The 26,198-nt window shown below is 42.5% G+C and overlaps 2 protein-coding genes across 6 annotated transcripts; one reads left to right on the top strand and one right to left on the bottom strand.

Moving 5' to 3' along the window:
• On the top strand, positions 1-9,342 carry PMPCB (peptidase, mitochondrial processing subunit beta). 3 transcript variants are annotated; one of them, XM_064656779.1, is made up of 13 exons: positions 1-130; positions 2,025-2,165; positions 2,470-2,556; positions 3,729-3,858; positions 4,239-4,437; positions 5,112-5,191; positions 5,753-5,865; positions 6,500-6,643; positions 7,146-7,306; positions 8,380-8,465; positions 8,541-8,629; positions 8,849-8,924; positions 9,020-9,342. In XM_064656779.1, the coding sequence occupies exons 1-13, from the start codon at positions 41-43 to the stop codon at positions 9,082-9,084; spliced, it is 1,461 nt and encodes a 486-aa protein (XP_064512849.1). In that variant the 5' UTR covers positions 1-40; the 3' UTR covers positions 9,085-9,342. The 3 variants fall into 3 exon arrangements, with proteins under 3 accessions (XP_064512849.1, XP_064512848.1, XP_064512850.1); XM_064656778.1 differs by having other exon boundaries at positions 7,143-7,306; XM_064656780.1 differs by lacking the exon at positions 1-130 and adding an exon at positions 206-394 and having other exon boundaries at positions 7,143-7,306.
• On the bottom strand, positions 9,294-26,005 carry DNAJC2 (DnaJ heat shock protein family (Hsp40) member C2). 3 transcript variants are annotated; one of them, XM_064656759.1, is made up of 17 exons: positions 25,892-26,005; positions 25,166-25,356; positions 24,535-24,610; positions 22,945-23,043; positions 20,488-20,629; positions 19,289-19,369; positions 18,494-18,559; positions 16,625-16,716; positions 16,403-16,524; positions 15,368-15,517; positions 14,981-15,069; positions 14,825-14,894; positions 13,130-13,314; positions 11,794-11,894; positions 10,742-10,849; positions 9,944-10,098; positions 9,294-9,414 (listed from the first exon to the last, which is right to left on the bottom strand). In XM_064656759.1, exons 1-17 carry the CDS (start codon positions 25,956-25,958, stop codon positions 9,340-9,342), a joined length of 1,869 nt encoding a protein of 622 aa, XP_064512829.1. In that variant the 5' UTR covers positions 25,959-26,005; the 3' UTR covers positions 9,294-9,339. The 3 variants fall into 3 exon arrangements, with proteins under 3 accessions (XP_064512829.1, XP_064512831.1, XP_064512830.1); XM_064656761.1 differs by having other exon boundaries at positions 25,166-25,267; positions 25,892-25,969; XM_064656760.1 differs by lacking the exons at positions 13,130-13,314; positions 14,825-14,894.
• Positions 26,006-26,198: the final 193 nt, after the last annotated feature.

The following is a 26,198-nucleotide window of genomic DNA, read 5'->3' as shown; positions in this document are numbered from 1 at the left end:
CGCGCCCCCGCCCGCACAGCCCCGCCCGCCGCCCACCAAGATGGCCACGTCTGCGGCGCGCTGTGCGGCCCGGCGGCTCCTGCTGCCCTGGTCCGCCCGCCTGGGGCGAGCGCCTAGCGCGGCGGAGCGGGTGAGGCGGCGGGACGGGGAGCGCAGGGAGGCGCGGGGAGCGCGGGCGCCGCGGCGGCTCCGTGCGCTGGTGCTCGGGGGGGGCGCTGAGATGGTCAGGGGGCTGGAGGCCGGGGGCGCGGTGCACGCTGGGGTTTGTAGTCGCGGCGGGACCGCGGTGCAGGGCGGGAGTTGTGGTCTCGCCCGGCCAAGCGGGGGGCGCGGCCGCTCCTCGCAGATCCCAGCGGGACGAGCCCGGCGGCCGCATCCACAGGGTTTGCTGCTGGTGCCCATGCCCGTGCCCGCCCCAGGGGGCTCAGGGGAACGTTTAAACCCTCATTCCCTCCCGTGGTTCGGTGGAGGCTCCGGTCCTAGAGCTCTTCCCCTTCTGTCACTTCCCCCGTCCTCCCAGTTTGAAGCCTAAGCTTTTCCGTCTGTAAACAGGAGAGGGAGGTCTTTTCAAACAGAGTTTTTTCTTTCCCTGTAGTACAGACGGGCAGTGAGAGTCCCTTGCATCAGCCCAGGCTGGGAGCTGAGTGCTCGGGGAGCAGCTCTGGAAGAGGCTGTTGGAGTGTCCAGCAGCAGGGCAGGATGGCACAAACGGAGCAGCCGATAGATCAGAGGGAGTGATTAGTTTGCACTTGTCAGGAGCTTTCTGTGTGACAGCTGGTTTTGGGCTCCTCAGTGTGAGGAGGACGTCACTGAACTGGAGTGTGTTCAGCAGAGATGAGCTGGGCTGGAACACATGCCCTGTGAGGAGGGGCTGAGGGTCTGGGACTTGTTCATCCTGCAGAAGACACGGCTCCAGCTGGACCTGTGGGAGGAGCTGTGAGAAGGACCTGTGCCAGTACCCATGAGAAGGTTGTCAGGAAGACAAAACCAGGCTTGTCACAGCGGGGCATTGTGGCAGAATGAGAGGCAATGGGCATAAGTTGAAACAAGAGAGGAAAAATTGGTATGTGAAAGCTTTTTTCCCCGTGAGGCAGTCAAGCAGTGGAGCAGGCTGTGTACAGAGACAGAGCTGTGCAGTTTCTCACCATCCTGGGAGATTTTCAATACCCAGATGCAAAGAACCCTGAGCAAAATGGTCTTGACCTCATAGCTGATTGTGATTGGAGCAGGAAGGAAGTTAGACTAGGAACTTTCAGAGGTCCCTTCAAACTTAAATTGTGCTATGATTCTGAAATATATGAGTTTTGAGAGATCTCGCTATTGGTATTCAGGGGGAGAGTGGGTGAAAGCTGGATTTTGTACTTCCATGTTTAAGGCAGTTACATGGGGAAAGAAATCTTTGTTTATTTGATACATTTAAAATAATAGTCTTTGAAATAACTGATTCCTTGAAGTTTGCATTTGGGATACAGATTTGTATTTCTTGACGTTGAAAAAGTGCAATAAACCTTTTTAACCTATATCCTCCCTTCTTTTCTGCCCCACTCTGATTTAATGTGCTTTAACTGCCAGGTGATTGTTTCAGAGGTGACAGTTTCACAGTCTCTGACCAATGAGTGACTGATTTGCAGCCCTGGACATAGGCACTTGGGCTGTATCTCACTTCACTTTAGAAAGCAGGTGCCCAGAGGAATTCCAGATGGTAAAGGATATATTCAAGGTCCTGCTGGCTCTTGCTGGCAGAGCTGGGAAACAAGTGTGGCTGTCTGATGTTAGTAACATGCTTCTGTGTCAGATTGGAGGGCAGCAGATGTATCTCCTCAGTTTTAGCAATCTTTGGGGTTTTTTTTGGATTCAGGTTACTGCATCTCAGATGTGAAGTAGTGGTGAATAGTAGTGCTGAATTTTCTTTCCTTTAAATGCATTCCTTAGAAAAGATCCATGAACATAATGTTTAAGTTCAGGAATACATTGTTCAGAGGAGTGTCTTTGGATATAACTTTAATGACTGATTTTTCTTACAGTGTGTGCATGTTGGAACAGGCAGGCTCAGGGCTTCCAAAGCAGCCACAGAAGTAATCTTAAATGTTCCTGAAACTAGGGTGAGTCCATTGGAAAATGGCTTGCAAGTAGCTTCTGAAGACTCTGGACTCTCAACATGCACAGTAAGTAACTTGTAAAGGGAAGGGTTTTTTTTTACTCTTCATGTGTGTTCATTTCCTTGTGGAACTAAATTGCATTTACATGCAATGTTCCTAAAACTTAAGATAGGAAATAGAGGTCTTAAGACCTTTGTAGATTTGTGATTAGATTTTTTTGTGAAGATAGAAATTTTCCTTTTCTTGAAAACTTGATGTGTTTAAGGAAAAAGCTGTTTAAAAATAAATCTTGAAAATCTAACTGTGGCTCACAGAGCAAAACATAAAAGCCTTTAGGTGGTAAAATGATTTTTTTTTTTTCTCTGTTGAGGTTGGACTTTGGATTGATGCTGGAAGCAGGTATGAAAATGAGAAGAACAATGGGACTGCTCACTTCCTTGAGCATATGGCTTTCAAGGTGAGTACGAATACTGATGTAGAAGTTTACAATGAATTTCTGAGTGTGCTGGTTTAAAGGTAAACCAAAGAGATTATAAGTCAGAGTTACAATTTAATGAAAAATAATACAATAATATAATTATACGGACAAACAATTGGTTTTGACCCACAAACCCCAGATGTATAACCCAGCACCCTGGGGCATGAACAGAGTGGTGTTCGTGCTAAGCCCCACGTGGTTCCCCCTGAGTCCAAAGTAAAAGGGGAGGAAAAACCTGCTGGTGAGAGTGCTGGTCACAGTCCGGTCGAGAGTGGTGGTTGCAGTCCTGTCGAGATTCTGGTCCTCCTCTGGATCCGACGAGTGGGCCCAGAAGTCCCAAGACCCCAAGATTATATACACTCAGGTTCAAGTGGGAATGCCCAGTACATCCCCCAGGGCGGGGAGTTCCACAATGGGTGATCTGAGTGGTGAGATAGTTTTGGAATCCTTGGTGGCCTGTTAGCAGACATGACCCCTCAGGCTGGGCGTGGAGGTGATAATGACTCCCTGGAGGGGAGTTGTCACACCTGAGTCATTGGTGTGAGGTTAGGAACATCCTCCTATCTCACAGGCTTATAGCCTGAGGGGTCTGGTGTGCTCTGGGCAGCTGCTGCAAATGGTCTATTGTTAACAGTTCCTGGGAAATGACATAGAGGGTGTAGAATACACAGTTTGGGTTACACCCACACAGTGATGAACTGGTACTGGCTGCTCTAACTAGGACACTAAGTTATTTATCTTTAAAGATCAATGATAAGAACTTTGTCAGAATTCTATAAATTAACTTTCCAATTGAAATGAGAAAAAAAATATGGACAGCTAAAACCTTGGTTTCCATTAGAAAATGAAGTCCTATTTCTGTGTAGCTGATGCACAGCTACAGATTACACAGTTCTAGTTTTAACTCACTTTTACTGTCTTAAAATAAATAGTCTTAGAAGACACGCAGTCACCCTTTTGTCAGCTTTTTATTTTCATTTGGGAGCGTAGTAATATTTATATCTGACTTTCAAGCTTGGAGATATTAGTATGCCAGTTTTATTTCCAGAAGACTTTCTTTCTGTTGATCTTGACTTTTTCAGACATGAAGCAATAATGATGAGTAGGTGAATTGAAGGGTCTAATTTGATTTTCTTATTGTTCTATTTCAGGGAACAAAAAAGAGGTCTCAGTTAGACCTTGAGCTAGAGATTGAGAACATGGGAGCTCATCTGAATGCATATACGTCCAGGGAACAAACTGTGTATTATGCCAAGGCTTTTTCAAAAGACTTACCAAGAGGTAATTGCTCTCATTCATCAGAAAAGCAGCAAAGAGCAAGGTGCTTGTCGAGCTTCCAATGAGATGACACAGAATGATGTTTTGCAGTGTTACAGTCCCTTCCATCCTGGGTGAAAAAGTCCCTTCTTGAACTTCACATGAATGTGAGAATGCAGGTTTGGAAAGGAGCCAGCAGTGAAGCTGATATTCGAAAACATTTTTCTCTTCAGAGTCCCAAAATAAGATACCTTTTGGACCTCTCCCTTCCTACAAGTCTTTTGTCCCCTTGCAAGTCTTGTTAGCACTTGGTCTCTGGGGTGGGCTTCACTTTTGGAACCAGATTGTTCTGGTAGTCTGAAAATACTCTTTCCATTTCCATCTCCATCTCTATTTTCACTTAGCTGTGGAAATCCTTGCTGACATAATTCAGAACAGCACCCTGGGAGAAGCAGAGATTGAGCGTGAGCGAGGAGTTATCCTTCGGGAGATGCAAGAAGTTGAAACCAATTTGCAGGAAGTTGTCTTTGATTACCTTCACGCCACAGCCTATCAGAAAACAGCCCTAGGACGGACAATTTTAGGACCCACTGAAAACATCAAGTATGTCCAAATTTGTGTCTGTCTTTAATTGTGTGATAACTTTTATATATTGAAAAGACTAATCTGAAAATGTAGGGAACAGCATCGGTTTTCATTTTTACAGCTGAAATTGTTCTGTGCACTGGATATAATAGTAAGAAGAATCTCCCTATTGCCTTAGTTCCCCTGTATGCAGGCATCAAAGGGTATGTGAACTACAGGTGTCCTCTGCATGTCTTTGTTTTTTGCCATATTTTTCTCCTGTTTGTTAAAAGTGCATCTGACACAAAATTGGAAATGCTCCTTTTTCCCGTTGGTCACATGTTAGACAGTACTGTCAGCACAACTGCGTTTGCAAGGCTCTTTCAGCATTTGTTTAGACCAATGAAAACCAGGAGACTGCCAAATGTGCTGCTTTCAAAGGAACAGGAGATCATTAGTGCACCTTGTCTCCACCTGACTGAGTTGTAATTCTCACTCTTCTCAGGAAGCTAGAAGAGCTTTAAAAGGCAAAATGTATCGAGTTCCTATTTCCTTTTTAGGAAAAGTCACCCTTATTTCAGCTTTCTGCCTCTGTTCTGTGCATTGGCAGAACTTATTAATTATTATGGTATTTTGTTGGTTTATACATTTACCTCTTTTTGCTCTAGTCAGTTTTACTGACACAGTAATGATGTCTCCATTCCTGTTTCTAGATCCATAAATCGTAATGACTTGGTAGAGTACATAACAACACATTACAAAGGACCCAGAATGGTCCTGGCTGCTGCTGGAGGTTAGTATGGGATATTCACCCTGGATCATGTGAAACTGTGCTTGAAACCATGGCCTGAGTCTCTGGGAACAACATGATGAATTACCCATTGTTCAGTAGGTCCTGGAAGTTCATTGTTAGCCCTGTGTGTTTTGTGCCTTCATACCATTTGAACCTTTGTTCCCTTTTCCTCTCAGTAATATTCCAGAAACCTTAAATTGGTGACAAGAAGTGAATTAGAGGCCAAAGTCATTCTTCCATGTGGGCAAGAAAGGAGGGTCCTAAAAGGGGTTCAGTGTGAAAAGGGGTGTGGCAAGGAATGCAGAGACAAAGTAATAACTTTAAGGCTTGAAACTGAGAGCAAACAGCTTGATTTGGTGTGATTTTAATGGAAGGCTGTTAGAGAGAACTCAGGAGTGGGAATCATGATCTCGCTCTGTGTAATGGAGAGGTGTGAGGAATGCAAAAGTGAGGTATTAAAACAGGGGCACAATGAATTGGTTGAGTCTTTAGTCTGTGCAGCAATTTAAATGAATTGTTTACAGAGTAACATCATGAAGCATGTGAAATACCTTTGTTCAGGGGTCTGTCATGATGAACTGCTTGACCTAGCGAAGTGCCATTTTGGTAACTTGCCATCTGCTCCAGAAGGAGGACTGCCACCCCTGCCACCTTGTAGCTTCACAGGTAGTGAGGTAAGCTGTTGGGTGGCTTTGTCAGCTGGCCCTTACATCCCCTGACGACTGCTCTCTGCTGAAGAGAGAGGGCTGCTCTGACACAGACTTGACACATGAAAGGGTTTCTTGCCCCCATTGAGGGCAATGGGAGTAGTTGCTTTCCAAAGTGGTACTTTGGGTCCTTTCTTGGACAAGCCTCACTGCCACCACTTTTTATGCTTCATCACGTCCTGGAGGATTACATCCTTTATACTTGCTGCTACTTTCCTTTTGTCCCCTTGACTGTGGTGGTGGAGCATTTCCACTTGTTGAGAACCACTTATTTAAAGGATGTGGCAGAGAACCGTGGCATCCTTGTTCTGTTCCCATCTCTATTCAGATTTTGCAAAGTCATCAGATTTCCTCGCTGCTGGTAGTTGTAAAATGACTTGTAATGCCCTCTCTGTGTATGTTGGCAAAGTCCTCTGAAATTGCCTCAGGGAAGACTAGTTAAGGCTGATGTTAAATTAAGCTTCACATGCTTTAATTTTAGTTCTCTGTGTACACGCTTTATAATCCAGCTCTAATGGAAAAGTCTGTTGTCTGATATTCAATTTCCCATATACCCAACTGTGTACAGGTTGTACTACAGCTGCTCTCTTCTGTTACACAGATTCGAATCCGGGATGACAAGATGCCCCTGGCCCACCTGGCCATAGCTGTGGAAGCAGCTGGCTGGTCAGACCCGGATACAATCCCACTCATGGTAGCCAATACTCTGATAGGTAACTGGGATCGTTCCTTTGGAGGAGGCGTGGTGAGTGAACCTGCAAACACCATCCTGCTCTGAATGACCTTGGTGGGCTGGTGAGATCTCCCTGACTTGGGTACTGCCAGGACAGATGAGGGGGTTCAGTTGTGCATCTGAGAGAATTTGTTACCCAGGATAAGTGAAGTGGTTCTAAACCACCAAAATAGAGGTGACTCGAGGTCTTGCCAGCCTTCATCGAAAGTAGGATGTTTTATACCTGTATGTCATCAGAACCCATGGGTGTCAGTAACTGTCCCTTTCTTGAACCTAAGCAGCTTTATGATTTTGGCTTAAATCTGGGCTGTTACTTCGAAATGTGAGATTATGTACAAGGAAAGCAACTGTTGTGCTGAAGAGCTGATAATTAATCTCACAGCTTCTGCTGGAGCCTGTGATAGTACTGCATGTTCTGTCACCATTAAATGAAAGCAGGAAATCAATCAGGGAGATGAATAGGAAGCTTCCAAAATGCTTTATAAAACAGTATCTTCTTCTTTTGCCTCAGCAGAATTTATCCAGTAAGCTTGCTCAGATTGCCTGCCATGGTAACCTGTGTCACAGTTTCCAGTCCTTCAACACCTGCTATACTGACACAGGGCTGTGGGGACTCTATATGGTCTGTGAGCCATCTACTATTCAGGACATGGTGCACTTTGTTCAGAGAGAATGGTAAGCTAACAACTCTCTCTCTAAAAAGGTTGTTTTCTGTGGTGGAATACAAATTAAAAAGATATAAATAATTTAAAGAGGGTATTTTTGCTTCTCTGCTTAGGCTTATCTGGAAAAAACCAAATGCATCAAATTCTAAACTTTGGCATCTAATGCAGAGTCCCAGCAGCCAGTTTGTGGGCACCCTTACTTGGAGTGAGTAGCTTAACTACAGGCACTGTAGTTAATATAACAGCATTCCTTGTACAAGTACATATGGCAGGGAATTTTTGGCTGTTACATATGGAATTTTGAAACCTGGAATTCTAGATAATATTCATTCATCTGAGGCTTAAATCTATATTGAGGTATGTCTCTAGGTGCAACTGTAAAGCTTGAACTGCAGATGTGATTAGAAACAGACATAAATTATGTAAGAGCACTGATTTAAAGTGGATGAAGTTGAAACAGAAGTTGAAAGAGATCTTGAAAATACAGTTTCTTTAATCGCATAAATCACTTCTCCTACATCATTATTCTGTGTGATCTATCTTAATAACTCAGGGAGAAAAAAGGCATGACTTTAGCTGTCCCTTTACTGCAGCTTAGCACCAGAGAAGATACAAACAATTCCTGGGACAAGAATCAAGTGTTAAGATATTTGATGCACCCCCCCATCCTCATGAAATGTTCCTTATACAGAGTGGGAAATCTCACCAAGAGAAGAGCCAGGAAGTGATGGATTGCCTTCTAGCTAATTACTTCTGATAGCTTGGCTCCTATTTTCCTAGCAACACCCATTCTCAACATAACAAGTACACTTGGCTCAAAATATACATTTAATAAAACAAAATGCAGCTCTTCTAAGGGGAAAAACTTGCTTTTGGGTATATTGGCAGGCTTCCCAAAACCCTACTCTTATGCTGCTGCTTTGCATCCTATGCCTTGTTTCCATGCCAAACTCTCCTACCAGCTCTCTCTATAGAAAAGAAGTGCCTGGTAGGTGCAGGAGTGTCTGTGCACCTCTTCATCGCAGGGAATCTTGTGTGCTACAGGCTACTATTTAATGCCTTTGGATTTAAACTGTTTTTCAGGATAAGACTTTGCACAAGTGTTACAGAAAATGAAGTAGCTCGAGCAAAAAATCTTCTAAAGACAAATATGCTGCTACAACTTGATGGTGAGACTTATGAGAGCTTTTTATTCTTTGTGGAGTTGTAGGCTGGTAACTGAAGCATATTTTCCCTTATCTTAGGGTCTACACCAATCTGTGAAGACATTGGAAGACAGATGCTGTGTTATAAGCGCCGAATCCCAATTCCAGAACTTGAGGCGAGAATTGATGTAAGTGGCAGTCACGTTGAAACTTTTAAGTTAGGCAATTGAGAAAATTATTTGCTACAAAAAGTAAAAATGCAGAAGTTGGACTGTTCCTGGGTGAGAAAATGTTTCCAGCTGAGAAAACTCTGAAGTGTTTTGTTGCCTGTTCCCCTGGATTATACAAAATTAAGGTCACACTTTTAGATGGGATGGTAACAAAGATGTCTCTTCCACTACTTTTAGGCTATTGATGCCCAGACTATTAGAGAGATCTGCACAAAGTACATCTGTGATAAGCATCCTGCTGTTGCTGCTGTCGGTATGTGATACAAGTTTCCCTACCTTCCCATAACCCCTCCAGACCAATCACTATCAGTTGAACATGTGTCATGGCCAACTTTCTTTAACTTCCAGGTCCAATTGAACAACTCCCAGAGTATAGCAAAATCTGCAGTGGCATGTATTGGCGCCGTGAGTAGTGAATAACAGAACTTTCAGTATATTTGAGCTTTTTGAAAAAAAAAAAAAGAAAGAGAAAACCAATAAAAAACCCCAAAACAAAACAAAAAACCTTCCACCAAGCAACTACACCCCTGTTTAAAGCTTTTGAGTTGTATTTGAGAAGATTAAATCTCAAGAACCAGCCACTCCTGTGTGTCTGTATACTGAAAAAAGGAATGGAAACATGTACAGTATTTGCATTTTTATTACAAAACAAAGATTGTCAGTAAGAGTCATTTCTTGACTTTAGTAGCATTCATCACTTGTTCTTGAGCAGCTTTCTTTGCCTTGACCATTTCAACGAGTTCCTGGATAGTTGGGGGAAAAAAAAAACCACACCAAACAATTAAATTAAACATGCAACGTGTTAACAATGCTAGGGTTTTGAACCCTACATATATTCACTGTGAAACACTCTCACTCTCAACATAGTGAGAAATCTACATAGTTTAATACTGTGAAGCAATTTCTCTTAGGAACAAATCAGTTGATGGAAGGTCAATGCTCATCTACCTCCCCTGTAGTAGGAACTTTACCTGCAGGAGGATAGGGATAGGACTTTACTGTCTGCAAGAGCTTGGTGTCAAATTGTAAGACAGATTTCCTGAGACAGACTTTCCTTCCCAGATTCCAGAGCCACCACTTTCACCAAGGAACATTTAGTCCTTAAAGCTCTTCAGGGGTTGAGTTACCAAAAATAAAAAAAAGTTTCTCCATAAGGTTCCATCAGTTTGCTGCTGTCAGAGACCATCTCTGGTAGGCAGTGCAACAGTAAAAGCAAAGGATTCTATCAAGACCTGGGCTGATGACAGTCCCAGGAGAGGTGAGGTCCCTTACCTTGTATCGCTTCATGCAGTCTTTTTTTGACCGGCCTGGAACAGCTGCTGCTATTTTCTCCCATCTTTCGGGAGTATTTACTGGATAGGTCTTCAATGCTTGTTCTAAAAGTTTTTGTTCTTCTGTAGTCCAAGGGGATGAATCTAAAGGTGATCCTGTTTTTTAAATGCAAAAATGACAGTAAGAGAAATATTGTAAAATCTATTTAGTTGATTTAAAATCTGTGCAGTTTTGAAAAGCCCAAAAAACCAACCAACCCTGAAGCTGACTGGACAAGTGACCCTCAGGATCTTTAGATAAAGCATGGGGAAGTTAGAAGGGAGCATCTTTTGTTGTCAGCTGAGTGTTAGATTGCTGTAGCTGCCCTCTTAAGGCACAGCACTAGGGCAGCAATGTAGGTTTTCCTTTTGCATTTCAGTAAGGAACACTCAGTAAGGAAACAGCCTTCTGTAAGTGTCTGGAAAAATTGATGGGAGGTGTTTGGGGTTTCACAGGAGACCTGATGATCCTGTATCTCAAGTACATCCCCTCAAGCTTGTTCTTTCCCTGAAAGTGTAACACCCTCGGAGGAACAGATGATCTCAGCACCAGACTTGACCTGTTGCCTCACCAGGAAGCATTTCAGACTGTCACTGTGTAGGTCACTGTGGGGTGTATTGTGTGTACCAGAAACGCTGAAATCCGGCAACAGAGCCTGGATCGCTTTCTATGTTTGTAAGCAAGTCTTGAGTCTGGGTTACTTCCTTTCTAAGAGGCACAGGGGAGACAAGTCTGTAAGGACTCCCTTTTCAGCTTTACCTTCAAATCGTTCCGAGGGGGCAGCACTGCCCATCTGAGGCACCACACCGTGTTCTTTTTTAAATTTGTCAAATGCTTTCTTGTTTATGTCATCTTTTTGATGAGGGTCTATGATCAACAGACATTGAAGAGAAAAATTATTGCAACAGTTAAAGCCACATGTAATAATAAAAACATTGTGTAGCAGATTACTAGTTACAGTAATCACATAATTAAAACTATTCCTACTTCCCTTAAAATAATGGTAAAGAGGTTGGTAGATTAAAAAAACCAATCTTTTAGGGTCCAATAAACTTTGCTCTAAGTGTCAGGCTCTCCAACCCCTATCCTGCTTTATACTGCTCAGAGGAATACTTGTTCCATATAATCTTAAGCCTGAATCTGCAACTTCAGAGAAGTCCAGAAGGATTATTCTCTCAAGTAATGGCTCCTGCACAAAACTCACATATTATCCAGGGTACGAGTGTGTTAGAGGCGCAGGAACACTGGGGAAGTTCAGGCAGGTGGTTTGGAATGGAGAAGCCTCTTAAAAACTTTGTGCAATTTTTTTTTTCTCCTGTAGTGAAATATGTAATTTCCTTAAGACCTTATTCCAGAGCTCTCTAGGCTTCATTTATCATTTTATTATTATTCATTTTCAAAGAAGAGATGAGCCACATTAATTTAGGTGTCTTACTCTGGTGTTTTTAAAGTATCTCTAGAGCTTAATCACTTCCTTTTATTTTAGATGCCTTCCTTTGTAGGGAGCTTTTCCAGAGGCCCACTTGTCTCTGGCTGAGCCCAGGCAATGCATGTGGCCCACAGACATCTGAGCATCCAGCTACAGTGAGACTGTTCCTGAGAGTCACTCACAAGGTGGTAACTTACACAAAAACCATTGGGCTGAAAACACTGAATCACATAAATGCTCCTCTAAATCTTCCATCTGAACTACACTTCTGTGGGGATATACAGAAGATTTTCTCAGAAACACAAAGCCATTTGAAAAAAAAAATCCAGCTGTGCAGAAGCATGCAGAGTATCTTATCGCAAAAATAAGGTAATATAGATACCAAGCTTTTGAAGGCTCTTGGCTTTATTGATGACATCTTTTGCTGTTCGTTTTATTCCAGTAGTAGAGTGCAAGTTCATGTAATTGGCAATAACTTCCCACCTAAATCAAGAATAGAAAGGGTAAACCAGCATATTACATAATTATCTTCATACAAGTGATGGTCAAGCTCCTGTACACATTTTATATCAAATCCTAAGTAAGTTTAATCATACTTAAATACATATAAAATGTCAGGGTAACTATTTCTGGAAAGTTCCTAACTGAAGAATTCAGTCAGTTGAGTGAACTTTAGCTGCCAATACAGAAAAAGGATGGGGTAGAATGTAGGTGAGTGCAAACCTCTAATCCTCAAAATTCTGCTCAGATGTTGCTTTCCTGAATTCCCTGAACACCTCTGACATTAAATACTGCAGGGTGCACTCAAGGGCTGAGAGGTTACTAATCCTGTGTCCACTGCTCCCCAGAAGGCCTAAACATCAAGGAAAGGGGCTTAAGCAGGAAACAGCTAGAACAGCCCTATAGCCCCAGAACTATTCCTAGTGCATTCTTAGAAAATGGAAAGCAATGTTTGCACCTGATCAGGCAGGAGGATGGGGTCTAGGCCTGTGCTCTCAGTGAGCACTGACTGCTGAGCTGCAGAAACAGGCACTGCTATTGTCTCCAGAGAGTATGGCAGCTTTTATATTTTTTTTTAAAGTATACCTCTGAGTCTTGTAATTGGGGCCTCAAATCCCAAGTGGAAGAAGGCATTTCATTCCTGGGAAAGAGCAGAATTTAAGGCATACTCCTGTTCTTCATACTTATCAGTAAGCTGATTGCCAGCGCTGCTTTCTGTAAATCCCAACCTTTCCCTTTCCCCCAGCTCTGCCCTAAGGAAAGCTGGTGCACTTATCTCTCTGCATGGGTTTCCTCCGACCTTGTAGAGGAGAAAGCAGCCTCATATTCATTGTGGAGCTACTGGAAGTAGCTTACACACTTGTATTCCTACCCAGCTGCATCCCAGTCACTGTTCCAGTTTTGTTCTCTACTTTAACAACTGGAGCCTACCCTGGAGTAAGCCCTGTGCAAACATGCACCTCAGCACCATCTTGGTAATGGACCGAGGCCCCAGTCTGGGGGAAATGATACAGGGCCAGAGCTAACTCCAGTGACACATAAAGCATGGTACTAAGGGAAAACAAACCACTGGCTGCTAAGAGTCAAGGAAAAGGAGGAAATTTAGGGAGTCCTCATACTGACACCATACTTAGGAGGGTCTGAAAGTAAGTGGTATTACACTTGTTATTTAATTAAAAATTGTTAGTAGGGATTTTAGCACCGATCCCGAGGAGTACCTTGAGTTAGTCCCTGCTGGAAAGAGGTTCACAGCTTTAATTAACAACTGTAAGTCATCTTCTGGCCAATTTTTGCTTCCCCCTCCACCACCAGTGGTTGACTTTTCTGAACTCTTTGTTGCTTGGCGCATACGAGCTTCTGCCTCTTCTTTCTCTCGCCTTATTTGTTCATTTATTTCTTCTATCTAAGGATTGTAAATAAGCATTATTTATTTATTTATTGAATTTTTACATTTCACAGTGACACAAACCCCTCTCTCTGGAATCACTCTAAGCCTTGAATTCTGCTTAGTTTCTGTTCTGTACATAATACATAAGGAAATGGAGGTGCTTATCTGCTCCTGTATTATTTCCCTCCATCCCATGCATAAATTTGGCCATCTCAGATCAGGAGTTCAGAAATCCATCACAAGTTCCCTAGGAAATTACATGAAAACTCCTAGAATTAAAGCAAAACTTCAGATCCTAGTGTGAATGTCCTGGCTAACACCTGACTTAAGAGGGACAGATCCACAAAAGTAATAAAAGCCTAAAGTGACCAGTGAGGGCAGTGAAACATCCATGTTGAATACACTGATTCCCAAATCTTCCAACCGAACTGCTATCTAAGCCTGGTTATGTCAGAAATTCTCAGTTACAACAGTTGTAGTAAGTTAGTAACTAAAATCTGGGTTGTTGCAGTTAATGCTAAGAGTTTACTCAGAGTTAGATGGCCAGGTGTAGTTTGTTAGCAAGCAGTTCAGCAGAATTTAAGTTACCCATTGCACATCTTTGTGACCTGTAATCACATCTCGAGAATGTGGTGTGACACATCTTTAAATATCTGCTTCCCACTTCAGTCTTGGCAATATTAAAGGAGCTGTGCACTGACCCCTGTTGGCAGATTGCCCAAAATAGCTTTCTCACTCTCTGTCTCAAAATCTTTCTGGCAAAAGGAAAGTTATCTGGCAGATAATTTTTATTAATGCAGAAATGGAATAGTTTTAACAGACAGAAAGGGGACTGTCCTGTGTTTGGAACACTCTCCTGGAGAATGGAAGATTGAATTCAGTCCCCTACAGAATACAAAGGATTTAAGTTGACTGGTGAGTAAACCTGACCCTGGGATGGGGGCAGATCCCCACCAGGAAAGCAAGTTCAGAGCAGTGAAACACACTGGGTGAGAGAAAGCAACTTACTCTTTCTGCAGGATGTAGGTTCAGCCTTATTAGTTCAAATGGCTTTTCCCTGCTGGCAGGTTTAGGCAGATCCTTGCTGAGTTTTGTAAACCTCAATTGCAAGTGTCTTGCTTTTTCCATTGTTTGGTATCCAACCCACTGGTCCTTCCAATGCCTACAGCCTGCAGCACTGAAGTCCTTTTGTGGATCTAGCCCCAGGTCAGGGATACTAGGCTAGGATTTTTCTTGCATAACAGAATAGGTTAAGACTGCCCTCCTTCCCTCGAGGTAACTTCTACCCGTTGTTGGGCAAAATAAAATTCCTCTACTGTTTCTGAAAAAAAGTGGATTAATTTCACCAGACATGAACTGCACTGTCTAAAATGGAGCAGAGATCACACTGCCTGGGGACTCTGAAACTCGAGTCTGTGTTTAACAAGCAGGATTCCACAGCAGCTATGTTGTATCTTACTTCGATTCAGTCATGTTGATTCCACAATTCATTCTGTTATTTTGATTTGACACTCAGCATAATTACCTGTTTTACTACAGCCGCCTTTCCTCCTTCCCTTGTTGTGGATGTAAGTGCTTCATTCAAGCATTGCAGACTAAAAATAAATTATTAAGTTACAACGGAGAGCTAGTGGAAAGATGGGTATCAAAATGAGCAGAAAGCAGCAGCAGGAGGACTTACCTTGCAAGCTCAAGGCGATCACAAAGCTTTTCCACCTCCTCCATCATTTTAACACAATCTGCCTCATTATCAGAAAAGTAATTCCAGTTCTGGAAGCAGAAATACATGTTCTACAAAGTTCTTGAACTTTATTGTCCTGTTCCTTCAGCCAAAGGCTTAACACACAGCATCCTTCAGCCACTGCTGTGTTTGGACCTATTTGGTCAGCTTTACTCATAGCTCAAAAGCATTTAAGTATGTGTTTTAGCACTTTGGTTTTTAGTAAACCCACTTTCCATACCCATCTCCAGCCCTAAGGACAAAGCAAACACGTGATACAGTCTAATCTAAACACACACAGTAATTTCACTGACGTAACTTGTATTTCATCATAATTATATTTAATACCTTGCACGTTGTTCTCAGTTTTTGCCTTTCTTTCTTGATTGCTTTCTTCTGTATCTCTTTTTCCTTTTTTGCTAGTAATGCTTGCTGCCTAACTTCTTCTTCCTCCTTTTCTTTTGCTAACCGTGCTGCTTCTAATTCTGCTTGTCTTTGCTGCAATCAAAAGGGAAAAAAACCCAAACAAGTAAAAAACCCTCAACAAATCACACTGTTACAAGGTCATTCAGTCATCTAATATTAAAATGTTTTGGTTTTGGTGTGGATACAGTTTTGTTTGTTTGTTTTGGTGGGGTTTGTTTTAAAATGCATCAGTACTTTAATATTTGGTTTTCCAAGAATTTTGAAGGAAGATGATGAAACATATAGCAGTTGGCATTGAGTAATTAATTAATTGAGGCATTAATTAAGTACCCTAAGTATGCACTGTGAGGACCCCCACTTCGTCTGCAATGAAGATATAAAACCGCGTGAAATTTCCTATGGCTGCCTCAGGAATATAAGCTTGGAAAAATGCAGTGGTCTGGCTTTTCTCTGCATCACTATTAATATAGTATTTTGCAGTGTTCCAGCACTGTCTTTCAAGTTACTTTTTAGCATCCTTCAGCTTCCTTTCATTCCTATACTTTCAAAGCCATCTTTTCCAAACTGTTAATATGAATCAGATATGTTGCATTACCTCAAAGTGTTTCATACCAACCGACCACTCCCATTCCACACACACAAGGCAAACAGCCATGTCCATTTTATGAAAATGCAAAGTAGGGCACAGAACTTAACACCTGCCTCGAAACCAGAGGAAGTGTATGCAACGACAGAATTCAGTTTTAGAAGATCTTTTGTTTCAGATCTGCATTCCTTGTTTCCATCTCATTCTCAAAAGGCTGTCAGTCTTGCCCTGCCTGCTGCACAGGCAAAGACAATGCATCGTTAAACCCACTGTGTTTCTAACAGTAGCTCCTGACACAACTAGAAGCTGAAGCAGTGGATCAGGTATGAATGAACCAGGGTTTTTCAATCCTAATAAAGCTGTTAACTTACTTTTTCTTTTGCCTCCTGTTCTTTTCGTTTTGCTTCTACTTTTGCTTTCTTCTCTGCTTCCTTCTTTGCCTTTTCTTCCTCCTTAAATTTCTTTATCCTGGGATCACAGCTGTATGCATTGTCTGGTGGAAGAAAGGAAGCAGCATGTACAGAAGAAAAACAGGAGATTTCCACTATTAGCTAACAAATCTCTCTTTAAAAGACAGCAGTTTTTGTGCTCACCAACAAGAGTCCTAATTCTGTTCATTTCTTCTTTTTTCCTCAATGCTCTCGCAGCTCTGTTCTGCTTCTCAATCCACCTCCTTTCATCTCGACTAGAAGGGAAAACACAGTTCAGTGCTAATGCCCTACAATGTCACTGTTAGAAATTCATCAACAAACTTTTTAGAGTTTCCCCCACACAGATGCTCTTCTGTGAAAACTTCAAAAATAGACTTCGATAAATGAAGCTCCAGGCCCCAAGCTCATGTAAAAAAATGCTGTGTTTACATAGTTACATAAACCTGACAAACCAAGCTGCTTATCTGTCATTGAAGGGAATGATATCATGGGCTTTATTTCCAAAATGCAATCCACTTGCTTACCTAACATTAAACCTCAGCAAAACAACAGAAATGCTGGTATAATGTTTAATTAAAGGGCAGCAAAATAAGCAATGCCAATTATCTCATTTCAGAGAATACGGGTCATGTAAAGTAAACCCATCTGCACAGAAACAACACTTTCCATGAAGCACCGTGACACTGTGGTAAAGTCATGCCAGATTCACTCCAGCAGAACACAGCTCAGGTTAAATAGATGAGAAACTGGCTGACTAAATAATCTGAAAATACTTGTAAGTGCTGCCAAGAAAGAGGCAAGTGGGGGTCTGTAGTCTTATCCACACAAGCATATGGAGAAAAATATAGGGGGCAGGGTGGCTGGACCAGATGGTCTTTAAAGTCCCTTCCAACCCAAACCATTCTGTGATTCCATACCTCAGAACAAAGAAAACAATCCCCATAACAGAGTAAGAGACTAATATGAGTAGATTGAAGCTTTAAAACATGAACAACATCACCTGTGTCAAGAAGGGGTAACAAGAATCATGGCCATCTGAACAGCTGCTGAAATGAAGTTCTCTCTCAAGTACAGCAGACTAGGTACCACTTGTCTTTAAAAAAGGACACTAATGACAGGAATGACCAGAAGAAAAAAGAGCTATGCAAATAATTCAAGACCCTTCCAATGAGAAGGCTAGAGATTCATCTGTGTGATTTATCACAATACAAGTGATGTGGAATTGATTACAGTGCCTCACAGAAGAGAGAACAGTGGGTCCAGTGAGGCTCAAAAAATTTAACAGCAGGAAGAGGCACTAGAGAAATGAATGCCTACCTACAGCTAAATACGTCAGTTACGAGCACAAATCAAGCCAGCCACTGAATCTAAATACAAAACTGATTTATATCCAAACCTGAAATAAGAGGTTCATACAATGCAAGTTAAGGTTATACAAAGATAACTAAGTGAAAGGTTGCATCCTGTGAAATGTGTGTTAGACTAAATGATTTGGTGCTCCAACTTGAACACTCTGTGTTTAGAACTGTAGGAAGGATAAAAATAGAATGTTATTTTCTGAGTCTGAGTAATTCAGCAACTATCACTACATCACCAAATACATGATTTTTATTGACATCAAGCCAACAGAACTCATCTCTCCAAATTCTATAAAGTATCATTTTCTCAGTACAACTTAAAGATTAAGAGAGAAATGATACCTGCTTACTTATCCACTCTGCTCTGGCTCCAGGTTCAACCTGTGCTTGGGACTGGCTGGAACTGCAAGTCTGAACTTAACTGAACACACATTTCAAAGCACCTCAGACACACTTCTGTGAGGCAAGCAAGAACTACTTCAACTACACAAATAAGACACAGAAGCCCATAGTCACTCCAGTTCAAGTCCATGACTGACTCCTGAGCTAGGAGAGTGGAATTCAGACTTAGCTTGGCTACCTTTCTTCCTGTGACTTACAGTCTAAGAGAAAGTTGGAAAATCTTGCTGTATCATCTCTCAGTCTCCTGTCAAATTTCTTTTTACTTACATACCATTCTGCTTTCTCTTTTTCTTCTTCATCTAAATAGGAAAACTCTCTCCAGGAATCAAAATTATACCTAAAGTAAATTTAAGGAAAAAATAAAGTGAATGAAAAACCAGCAAATCTATTAGAAATCATCTACCTTTTTTACTATTATGTTTTGGTAGGCAACTATATTGCTATTTATAATTTATAATACATAATTTACAATTATACTGCACCTACAGTGATTCCACTGTGTTTACTCAAAGCACAAGATGTTCCTGAAAGTAATGATTTACACCTATCTGTACTGTGGGACAGAGTCAGGATGGGATCAGTTTTGCCAACTCTAAATGTCTACAGTGCAGTTGTCTAAGCTCCCATCACAGGCAGTGGAGATGCAGTGCAGTCTGTAGAGTTCAGAGAGAAATTAATGTAATCTTCATGTAAGCACCCGTACTTAGCAGGGAAGTCAAACCATAAGCACTGACTTTATTGGACTAGACACATCTCCCTTAAACACCTTAGACATCTCCACTAAAAAACACAAGTTAGGTGAGATGAACTTCCAGTCTGTGGGTCAGCTCAGTTCACAGCCATCGTGCTCAGACGCTCCCGCTGCAACCACGAATTTAGTGTGGATGGATTAGCCAGGAGAAAGCCAGCTCATTTCGTGGGAGGCACAAACGGCTGTGGGGTAATTCCATGACACTACTGGGTCAGAACAGCCCACAGCCAACAACCCACACAGCAAAGGGTCTGCAAGCCCTTCATATCACGTCTTGAACACTGTGAACAGAAACAGAGACATCAGCTAACTTACCAAAAGGAATAGAAGGCATCTACCTCTTCAAATGAGGAGTTCATGTCCCCAAGTTTAGGTACATTTTTCTTATTTGACCACCTGAAAATAAATGGATATTTTCAAGAAACAATACGGATAACCTTACTTCTTAACATGGCATTTGTTAAATTCAGAATCACAATACCAAATCGGAGGCTCCCTTCCACCAACACAGAAGAGCACCAGGAAAGAGGAAGAGAACAGGACAGTTCCTCCTAAGCATCCTCCAGACTGGGCATTTTTTGGGGAGTTCCCCCAGAAAAGCAACCTCCTGCCTTGTGCCTACAAGGAGACCTGATGGAGCACAAGCTATCTTTGTGGATATTCAATTCTCCACACACATTCTTCTGGAAAAGCAGCTTACAGAAAGTGGACAAAAGATGTTCTGTAACTCAGCTCTGTGGTAGGCTACAGGAAACCTCCCACACGTTCTAATGGAGCACAAGGGAATAATGCATACTCCGCCTCCACTGCATTTTTTCCTAGGGAAATCTTCCATAGGCTCTAGAATTTGTTGTTCCATGACAAAGCATCTATTTCCAAGCAGAGAAGGGAGAAGCCCATGTGACAACCAGAGATCCAGGTCTGAATCTCTGGAATACTTGATAAAACAGTCAATAAGACTACTTTAAACAACTACTGTTCAAAACATTGCAAAGTGCCTCACGCAATGGGGCACTTTTTCATGTAGGGAAAAGGTGAAACAGGCTTCTGTTGTGACACCCTTAATACAAAGTTAATTGCCGAGCATGAATCAAATGCAGAAAAAGAGAACCACCAAATATTGCTAGTTACATTTATCTTCTCTTTTAACTAGCTAAATTGTGAAAATAACTACTGTCTTCTTTAATGTCTCATCCTCATAAGAAAATCATAAAAAAGTAATTTTTAGTCAGCAGTATACAAGCACTTAGTATTGAAAGTAATTTTAAGATGAAACAATGTGTTGTACAAAAAGGACAGCAGGGAGCCGAGAACAGATCTTTTTTTTTAAAATCTCATGGGTCAAACTCAATGTCACAGTTCAGATTATTTTAAAATGAAATAACAGAGAACTGCACTATTTTACTTGTATTACATTTCTAGCAAATTACTACATCTCTTGTTACAAACACAAAATCAGAAGTTTGCAAATGCTGATTCTCCAGCAAAAGCAGAGGCAGTCTGACATGGCTTACCTGGCATTTCTGTCAAAAACTGGTGAGAAAACTTCAAAGAAGTTTTCTTTTGCTTCACTTTTGGAAGGTACAGAGTTATCAAAAGTAGGATCTATGCTGTTAAATGCTCGTCGTTTCACAGGATCAGATAATACTTCATAAGCTGAAAAAAAGTTACCAGACATAAGGTTCTAAATGTTTAAACAGATGCTGTCAGATCTGCCTTTGATCTATCGTTCTGTACAGCTTGATACTTAATTATTTCAGTGTCAACAAATAGCATTGTTTTCTACTCCTGTTAAACTAAGTAGGAGGAAAATGTTCATGAAAAGAACACATTTAACTACTGAGATGTAACAAAACATGTAATATTTAAAATACTTTTATAGCAGTAAATTTGGTTCAGGCCCTGGGAGTTTGGGCCTGACATACTCAGGCTTTTATACAGCATCAGATCCTTGCAGCAGACAAACTGACAAAATGGGTCTATTAAAGCACAGAGTAAAAGCAGTTCCCGAGTTAATATGATGTCAGAACTGGCAAGAAAACGAGCCATTCATTAGAATTTTTGCAGCTCATTATGAAGTTGTACTGAGTCTTGGAAAGAATATAAATCACCACACAGCTACTGGATGAAACATGCACACACTCCCAGTTTTCCTGTTCTTACAGGCCCAAAGTTGGAGAGCATCACGTTACTAATCTGGTATCCTGTAAATCACACACAGTATAGCTTCAGCAAACTCTTACTTTTTCACAAGGTAGTGTGGAGTTACTTTGTCAGTTCTACAATGACCACTATTTTTCGGTAAGAGTGAAAAGCCAAAGGAATCAAATTCATAATGTGATCATTCATGGGCTTCTGTGCCTACATCCCTGGACAGAGAACACTGCACCATGAAGTTGGATCCAGGAGGTGATAACCTGGAGACTTTGGTCCTCTGCAGTTCTGTGTACTGTTGTAAACTGATCTCACTGCACATGTCAGTGGAGAGAGAAAGCAATGCAGGTAGCCACCAATGAGCTGCTGCCTGCCAGTCTGCCCTTCTCTTCTGGGAAGGGACTTCCCTCTCTCTAAATATTCTATTCCCTAAATGACCCCAATTATCCTCTGCGTGGTAAGCCAGGAGCCTCAGTAACCCTCATACCATTTCCTGATGCAAAAAATTCTGTGCACATCCATTGGTTACTCTTCTACTCAAGAGACATCCCTTCTATACAGATCCCCAGTTCTACTCCCACATACTCAGTTTCCCCAGCTCTGTATCTCTTGCTCATTCCTTTGTCAGATCCAGTTCTGAGTCCCACCTACGTACTCCTACCTTTCCAAGTTTCTTCTCCCTGTTCCATTACCACTTCCTCCTGCTTCATGCCCCTCCTTCCTACAACTGCATTTCCTTCCTCCACAGTACTGCCTGGAAGCATTACTCCTCTTCCTTGCTACTTTGTGCTTTGCTTTCAGTTTATCCTTACACTTGGATTGTAAGCAGTTAAGAAGGAACATTCTATGATTCCATGATAGTTTGCTCTGTGCATGTAGAACACAGAGCAATTCCTGAATTCAGGTGTAGGTTCTCATTATAGATATCTGGCAGTTTTCTGACAGGACTGCAACTACAAAAAAGAAATTTCCTTTAGCAATTTTTTTCCCTTTGACAACTCTAAAGGAAGCTGAAAACAACATTAGTTTGTCTAATATCTCATACTAACCAGTATTGTAGGAAGACATTCAGAGAATAAAGTTTAGAAACACAAATTCCAAGATTTCCTCCTGCTTCAACCTTATTAAGTGAAAATAACATGTTTGAAATAAACAGAAAAGCCAAGTTCCAAAGCATTTCTAGAGACCCAAGTCATACACCTAGAACAGTCCCTACAGCTTTGGAATTGGCCAGCAGTGGTGCTCTGGGTCCCAGAATCATTAAGGTTGGAAAAGACCCCTGAGATCACTGAGTCCAACCATTAACCCAGTGCTGCCAAGTCCACCTCTACAGGCCTGAGGGAAATGTCACTCAGTTGAGTTCACTCACTCATCTAAGGGCAAAAACGAGCAGCTGAAGAAACTGATATCCTGGATCAAATCAAAAGATGTTCTGCTGTCAGAGCAAGCACATTAGAATTCAGATTTTTCAACAGCTGTTGGTGCCTTAGGGGAATTGCTCCATCACACACCAGTTTTCCCAGGTATGGAGCCACCTCCCGTGTTCATCTGTGCGAGTGCTGCTACAAGTGTCACGTTTTGCCACCACCTGGCACAGCAGCCAAACGTCTGTGTTACATTCCCATTCTGCTTCTACCCAGAGGGAAGTTATATTAATGCAATGTCTCTCTACTGAGGCAGTTTTCTAAACTGAAAAAGACCTTCTCCAGCTTTTTAGTCATTGACAATTTTTTAAAAACCTAATAAAGCACAAGAAATACGTTTCTGATTATCAAGGAGATTGAGAGAATATCTAACAAGAGAGATCAATTGCTTACCTTTAGTTATGCATGTAAAATAATCGTTATCACCTTCTCCTATCTGTTCCCCTGCAGCTTTTCGCTTATCTGGATGATGTTTCAAAACCATGGATTTATCTAGCAAATAGATGCATTGCATTTAGAAATGCTTCATCACTAACATTTCAAACTAAAAAGCAATACAGTAATTCCAATTGACATTTCTCTAAATACATACTTTAATAAAAATCAAAACCGAAACCCTCAGATATGGAAGAATACGAGTATGAGTTAATGACTTTTCTTTGATTTAACACTATTGTCAGAACTAAAATTATTTCATCTTCGCTGGGACATAAAATAACCACAACTAAGAAACTCTATTCCACCTCAACACCTGAAGAAGTACTGATTCTCTGGGACTTATTCTAGTATTATGCATAGCAAAGTGTTTCAGCAACTGTGAGTGTACAGCTGGCTTCAAAACTGAAAAAATAAAGAAAAATAATTTATGTAATTTTAGTTGTTATTTCTAATTAAAAACAAAGGAGTTCAGATAATAAAAAAATAGTATTCTATCCCTTTACTGAACACAATCCAAGATGGAATTTAGCAAGGAAAGTACAGCCACAAGCCTGTGAAGATTGCTGCACTTACCCACGGGTAACAGTAAGCACGCACATGAGACTTGGGGTCAAATTCTCTTTCTACTTAGGCCTTGAATCCTAAGACACAACTAGCACATAGAGAGTATCTACTAAAGGTGCTACCAAGGTTTCTTTAGTGTTTAAAAGGTAAAACTAGTATTTAAATGGACTTCTCTGCCAAAAGGCCTTGTCCCATTGTCATACAACACACACTGTACTTTCTTGGCTCACTATAAAACACCAGAGAGAAGATACCAGCAACTGTCCCTGCCTTTTGAATGACAAATCAGAATCCTCCTTAAAAACAGGAAAGCACAGTATACAGTGGTGAGAAAGACTTCCATCTGTACCACACCATGTAACAACTGAGTGCTCAAACAACTGTTTGGCCCTAGAGAGGCTCCGGTTCGTGCTCAGAGGATTAGTGAGACCACTGATCATCTCCAGAGCATGTGTGGCTCTGTGTCATACCAGCACATGCTCCACAGTGGTGCTGTTTACCAGCATGTGCATGAGGCAACATATTTCCCATGTAAGTTGGTAATTCACTGATTTCCACCCATTTTCATTTGGGAGTATCCAGGGACAGTGATTCTGCTCACACCAGCACAGTTACACAGGCAACTGCTCACAAGGTCAACTCACACACCACCAGCTTGTCTCATAAAGGCTACTGAACAATCTTCAGAGTGCTTTTAAATCTTCCTCCACTAAGCACTTCCGTCCCTCTTGCAAAGCAGAGGCACACCGTGTTCTAGGAAAAAAGTTCTGAAGCCCAACGTGTTCTTTCACGTGCAAGTACCACAAAATGCCCCCAGGCACCTGCACGTGCTCCTGCATCATGAAGAGGCATTTATGAGGAGGCGTTTTTAGGCCTGTGAAACAGTAAAAAGCTTGTTCATGACATGCAGATATTGTCAGGTGGAAAACAGCTGTGTACATCTGAAAAAAGAAGTTATGCTTATGAAGGAAAGGTACTTACGAGCTGCTTTGATTTGTTTCTGAGTAGCCCTGTATCGGATATTTCCGAGCCCAAGAACTGCATAATGGTCTTGATTCTGAGAGAAAAAAACCACAAAGCCTAATAAACACTGATAGATACAACCTAAAATGCCACAATACATGCAGAAAACCAGTTCTCCTCCCCATCTCTTAAAAGGAAGAGGGAGAATTCTTCCCTCTCAATAAGTATTGGGAAAAGGCTGCAGGGACAACTGTCGTAGAGGCCATAATTATTAAATATGTAAATGTCAATAAATTAAGCCCTGTTATAAAAATTCAAGTAGCTTAATCCAAATTGTATCACAGCACTAGAAAGTTCAACTATTGGAAAACTGAATTGGTGTCTTTAATATTAAGAGTGCCAACATAACTCCAGGGAAAGGGAGGTGGTGACAGGGAGAAGAGACACTTCTAACACTTTCAGGCGGTAAAATAAAAAGCAGCAGCTCAAGACTAAGATCCTATCATGATGTGTTTGCCTTCACAACCCAGATATATGCCAAGGGACACAAAACAATTCAGACAGGTGGGAAGGGATCTTTAGCAGCCTGGAATAGCAGACCGCTTTAATGGGCAAAAATAGTTGACACCAATCTGTATCGACTGAATACCTTCCAGTCCTTTGGGTCAAGAGTTTTTAACATAGGAAACTCTTCAAGCTGCAGTTCTTCATCCCCTGACTCTTCAGAAAGCTCCTTCTCATCTTCCAGCTCCTGGAAAGAGGCAGAAACATTTATGTTTCTCCTCTTAATAAACGCTTCAAACCATCTTCCCACGGGTTCCACTTGACAGAGCACTGACGCTACAAGCAAAAACACAAGAGCAACTTCACCTTCTGCGGCTTACTTTTTTTTTCCTTTTCTTTCCTTTTTTTTTTTTTAATTAAACCCCATCAAACCCCATAAAGGCACTGCATCACACAAGGCTACAGATCGCCAAACCTCCTCGTTGGCTCTTCAAACACCGAGCCCCAGCACACGCGTGCCTGTTGGACGGGACCTCCCGACGCCCCGCTGCGCCCTCGCATCCTCCGAGGGGTTTCGGAGTTAGAGGGACGCACGTGTCCGGTCACATTAGACACAGTCCCGCTGCTCCCGGAGGCGATAACCGCGGCAGCAACACTAAACTGGGGTTGATCTCCCCGCGCTCCCGCTCCCCCTCCGGCAGCGACCCCACACTTGTTGCTCCCACACGGAGCGGAACAAGCGCCGGGGAAGGCGCAACACGCGAAGAGAATCAAAGCCTAATAAACAGCCAAGCTCCCCAAAACCTCGGCGGTTCCCCAGCTCCAGCGCAAGCGCCGAGGGCCGTGTTTCGGCCGTGCCCGCGGTACTCACCGGCGGAGAGCGGCCTGGTCACGGCCGAGCGCTGCCCGTGTCCGGCGGGGCCGCGCAGCAGCGCCATGGCCGCGCTGGGCCCGGCCGGGGCCGCCCGTGCCGCTTCCGGGGCGGCGGCGCCCGCGTGCGGCGCCATAAGCGGCCCGGTCCGGCCCGGCCCGGTCCCCACGGTCCCCGCTGCGGCCCCGCCGCGGTCCCTGCACCGCCCCCGCAGCCCCGGACGGCTCCTGTGCGGGGGCGGTACCGCCGGTGCCGCCCGGGGCTGGCGGGGAGAGCCGCCGGCGGCGCGCGGAACCCCCCGGCGGCG

The sequence above is a fragment of the Pseudopipra pipra genome, chromosome 5 (genome assembly GCF_036250125.1).
Source record: "Pseudopipra pipra isolate bDixPip1 chromosome 5, bDixPip1.hap1, whole genome shotgun sequence".
In the NCBI taxonomy this organism is placed as follows: Eukaryota; Metazoa; Chordata; class Aves; order Passeriformes; family Pipridae; genus Pseudopipra; species Pseudopipra pipra.
The sequence above is the reverse complement of the archived record's forward strand: the minus strand, read 5'-3'. Positions and strand labels throughout refer to the sequence as shown.

Bases quoted from the DNA above. Each gene is read 5' to 3' on its own strand.
- DNAJC2 (XM_064656759.1), bottom strand. From the start codon at position 25,958: ATGGCGCTGCTGCGCGGCCCCGCCGGACACGGGCAGCGCTCGGCCGTG. The intron at 14,895-14,980 runs GTAAGTCCTCCT...ATTTATTTTTAG, and splicing joins GATCGCCTTGAGCTTGCAAG to TCTGCAATGCTTGAATGAAG. The intron at 10,850-11,793 runs GTATCTATATTA...TGTTGATCATAG, and splicing joins CAAGAGCCTTCAAAAGCTTG to ACCCTCATCAAAAAGATGAC.
- PMPCB (XM_064656780.1), top strand. From the start codon at position 221: ATGGTCAGGGGGCTGGAGGCCGGGGGCGCGGTGCACGCTGGGGTTTGT. The intron at 3,859-4,238 runs GTAATTGCTCTC...ATTTTCACTTAG, and splicing joins TTCAAAAGACTTACCAAGAG to CTGTGGAAATCCTTGCTGAC. The intron at 8,925-9,019 runs GTATGTGATACA...TTTAACTTCCAG, and splicing joins TCCTGCTGTTGCTGCTGTCG to GTCCAATTGAACAACTCCCA.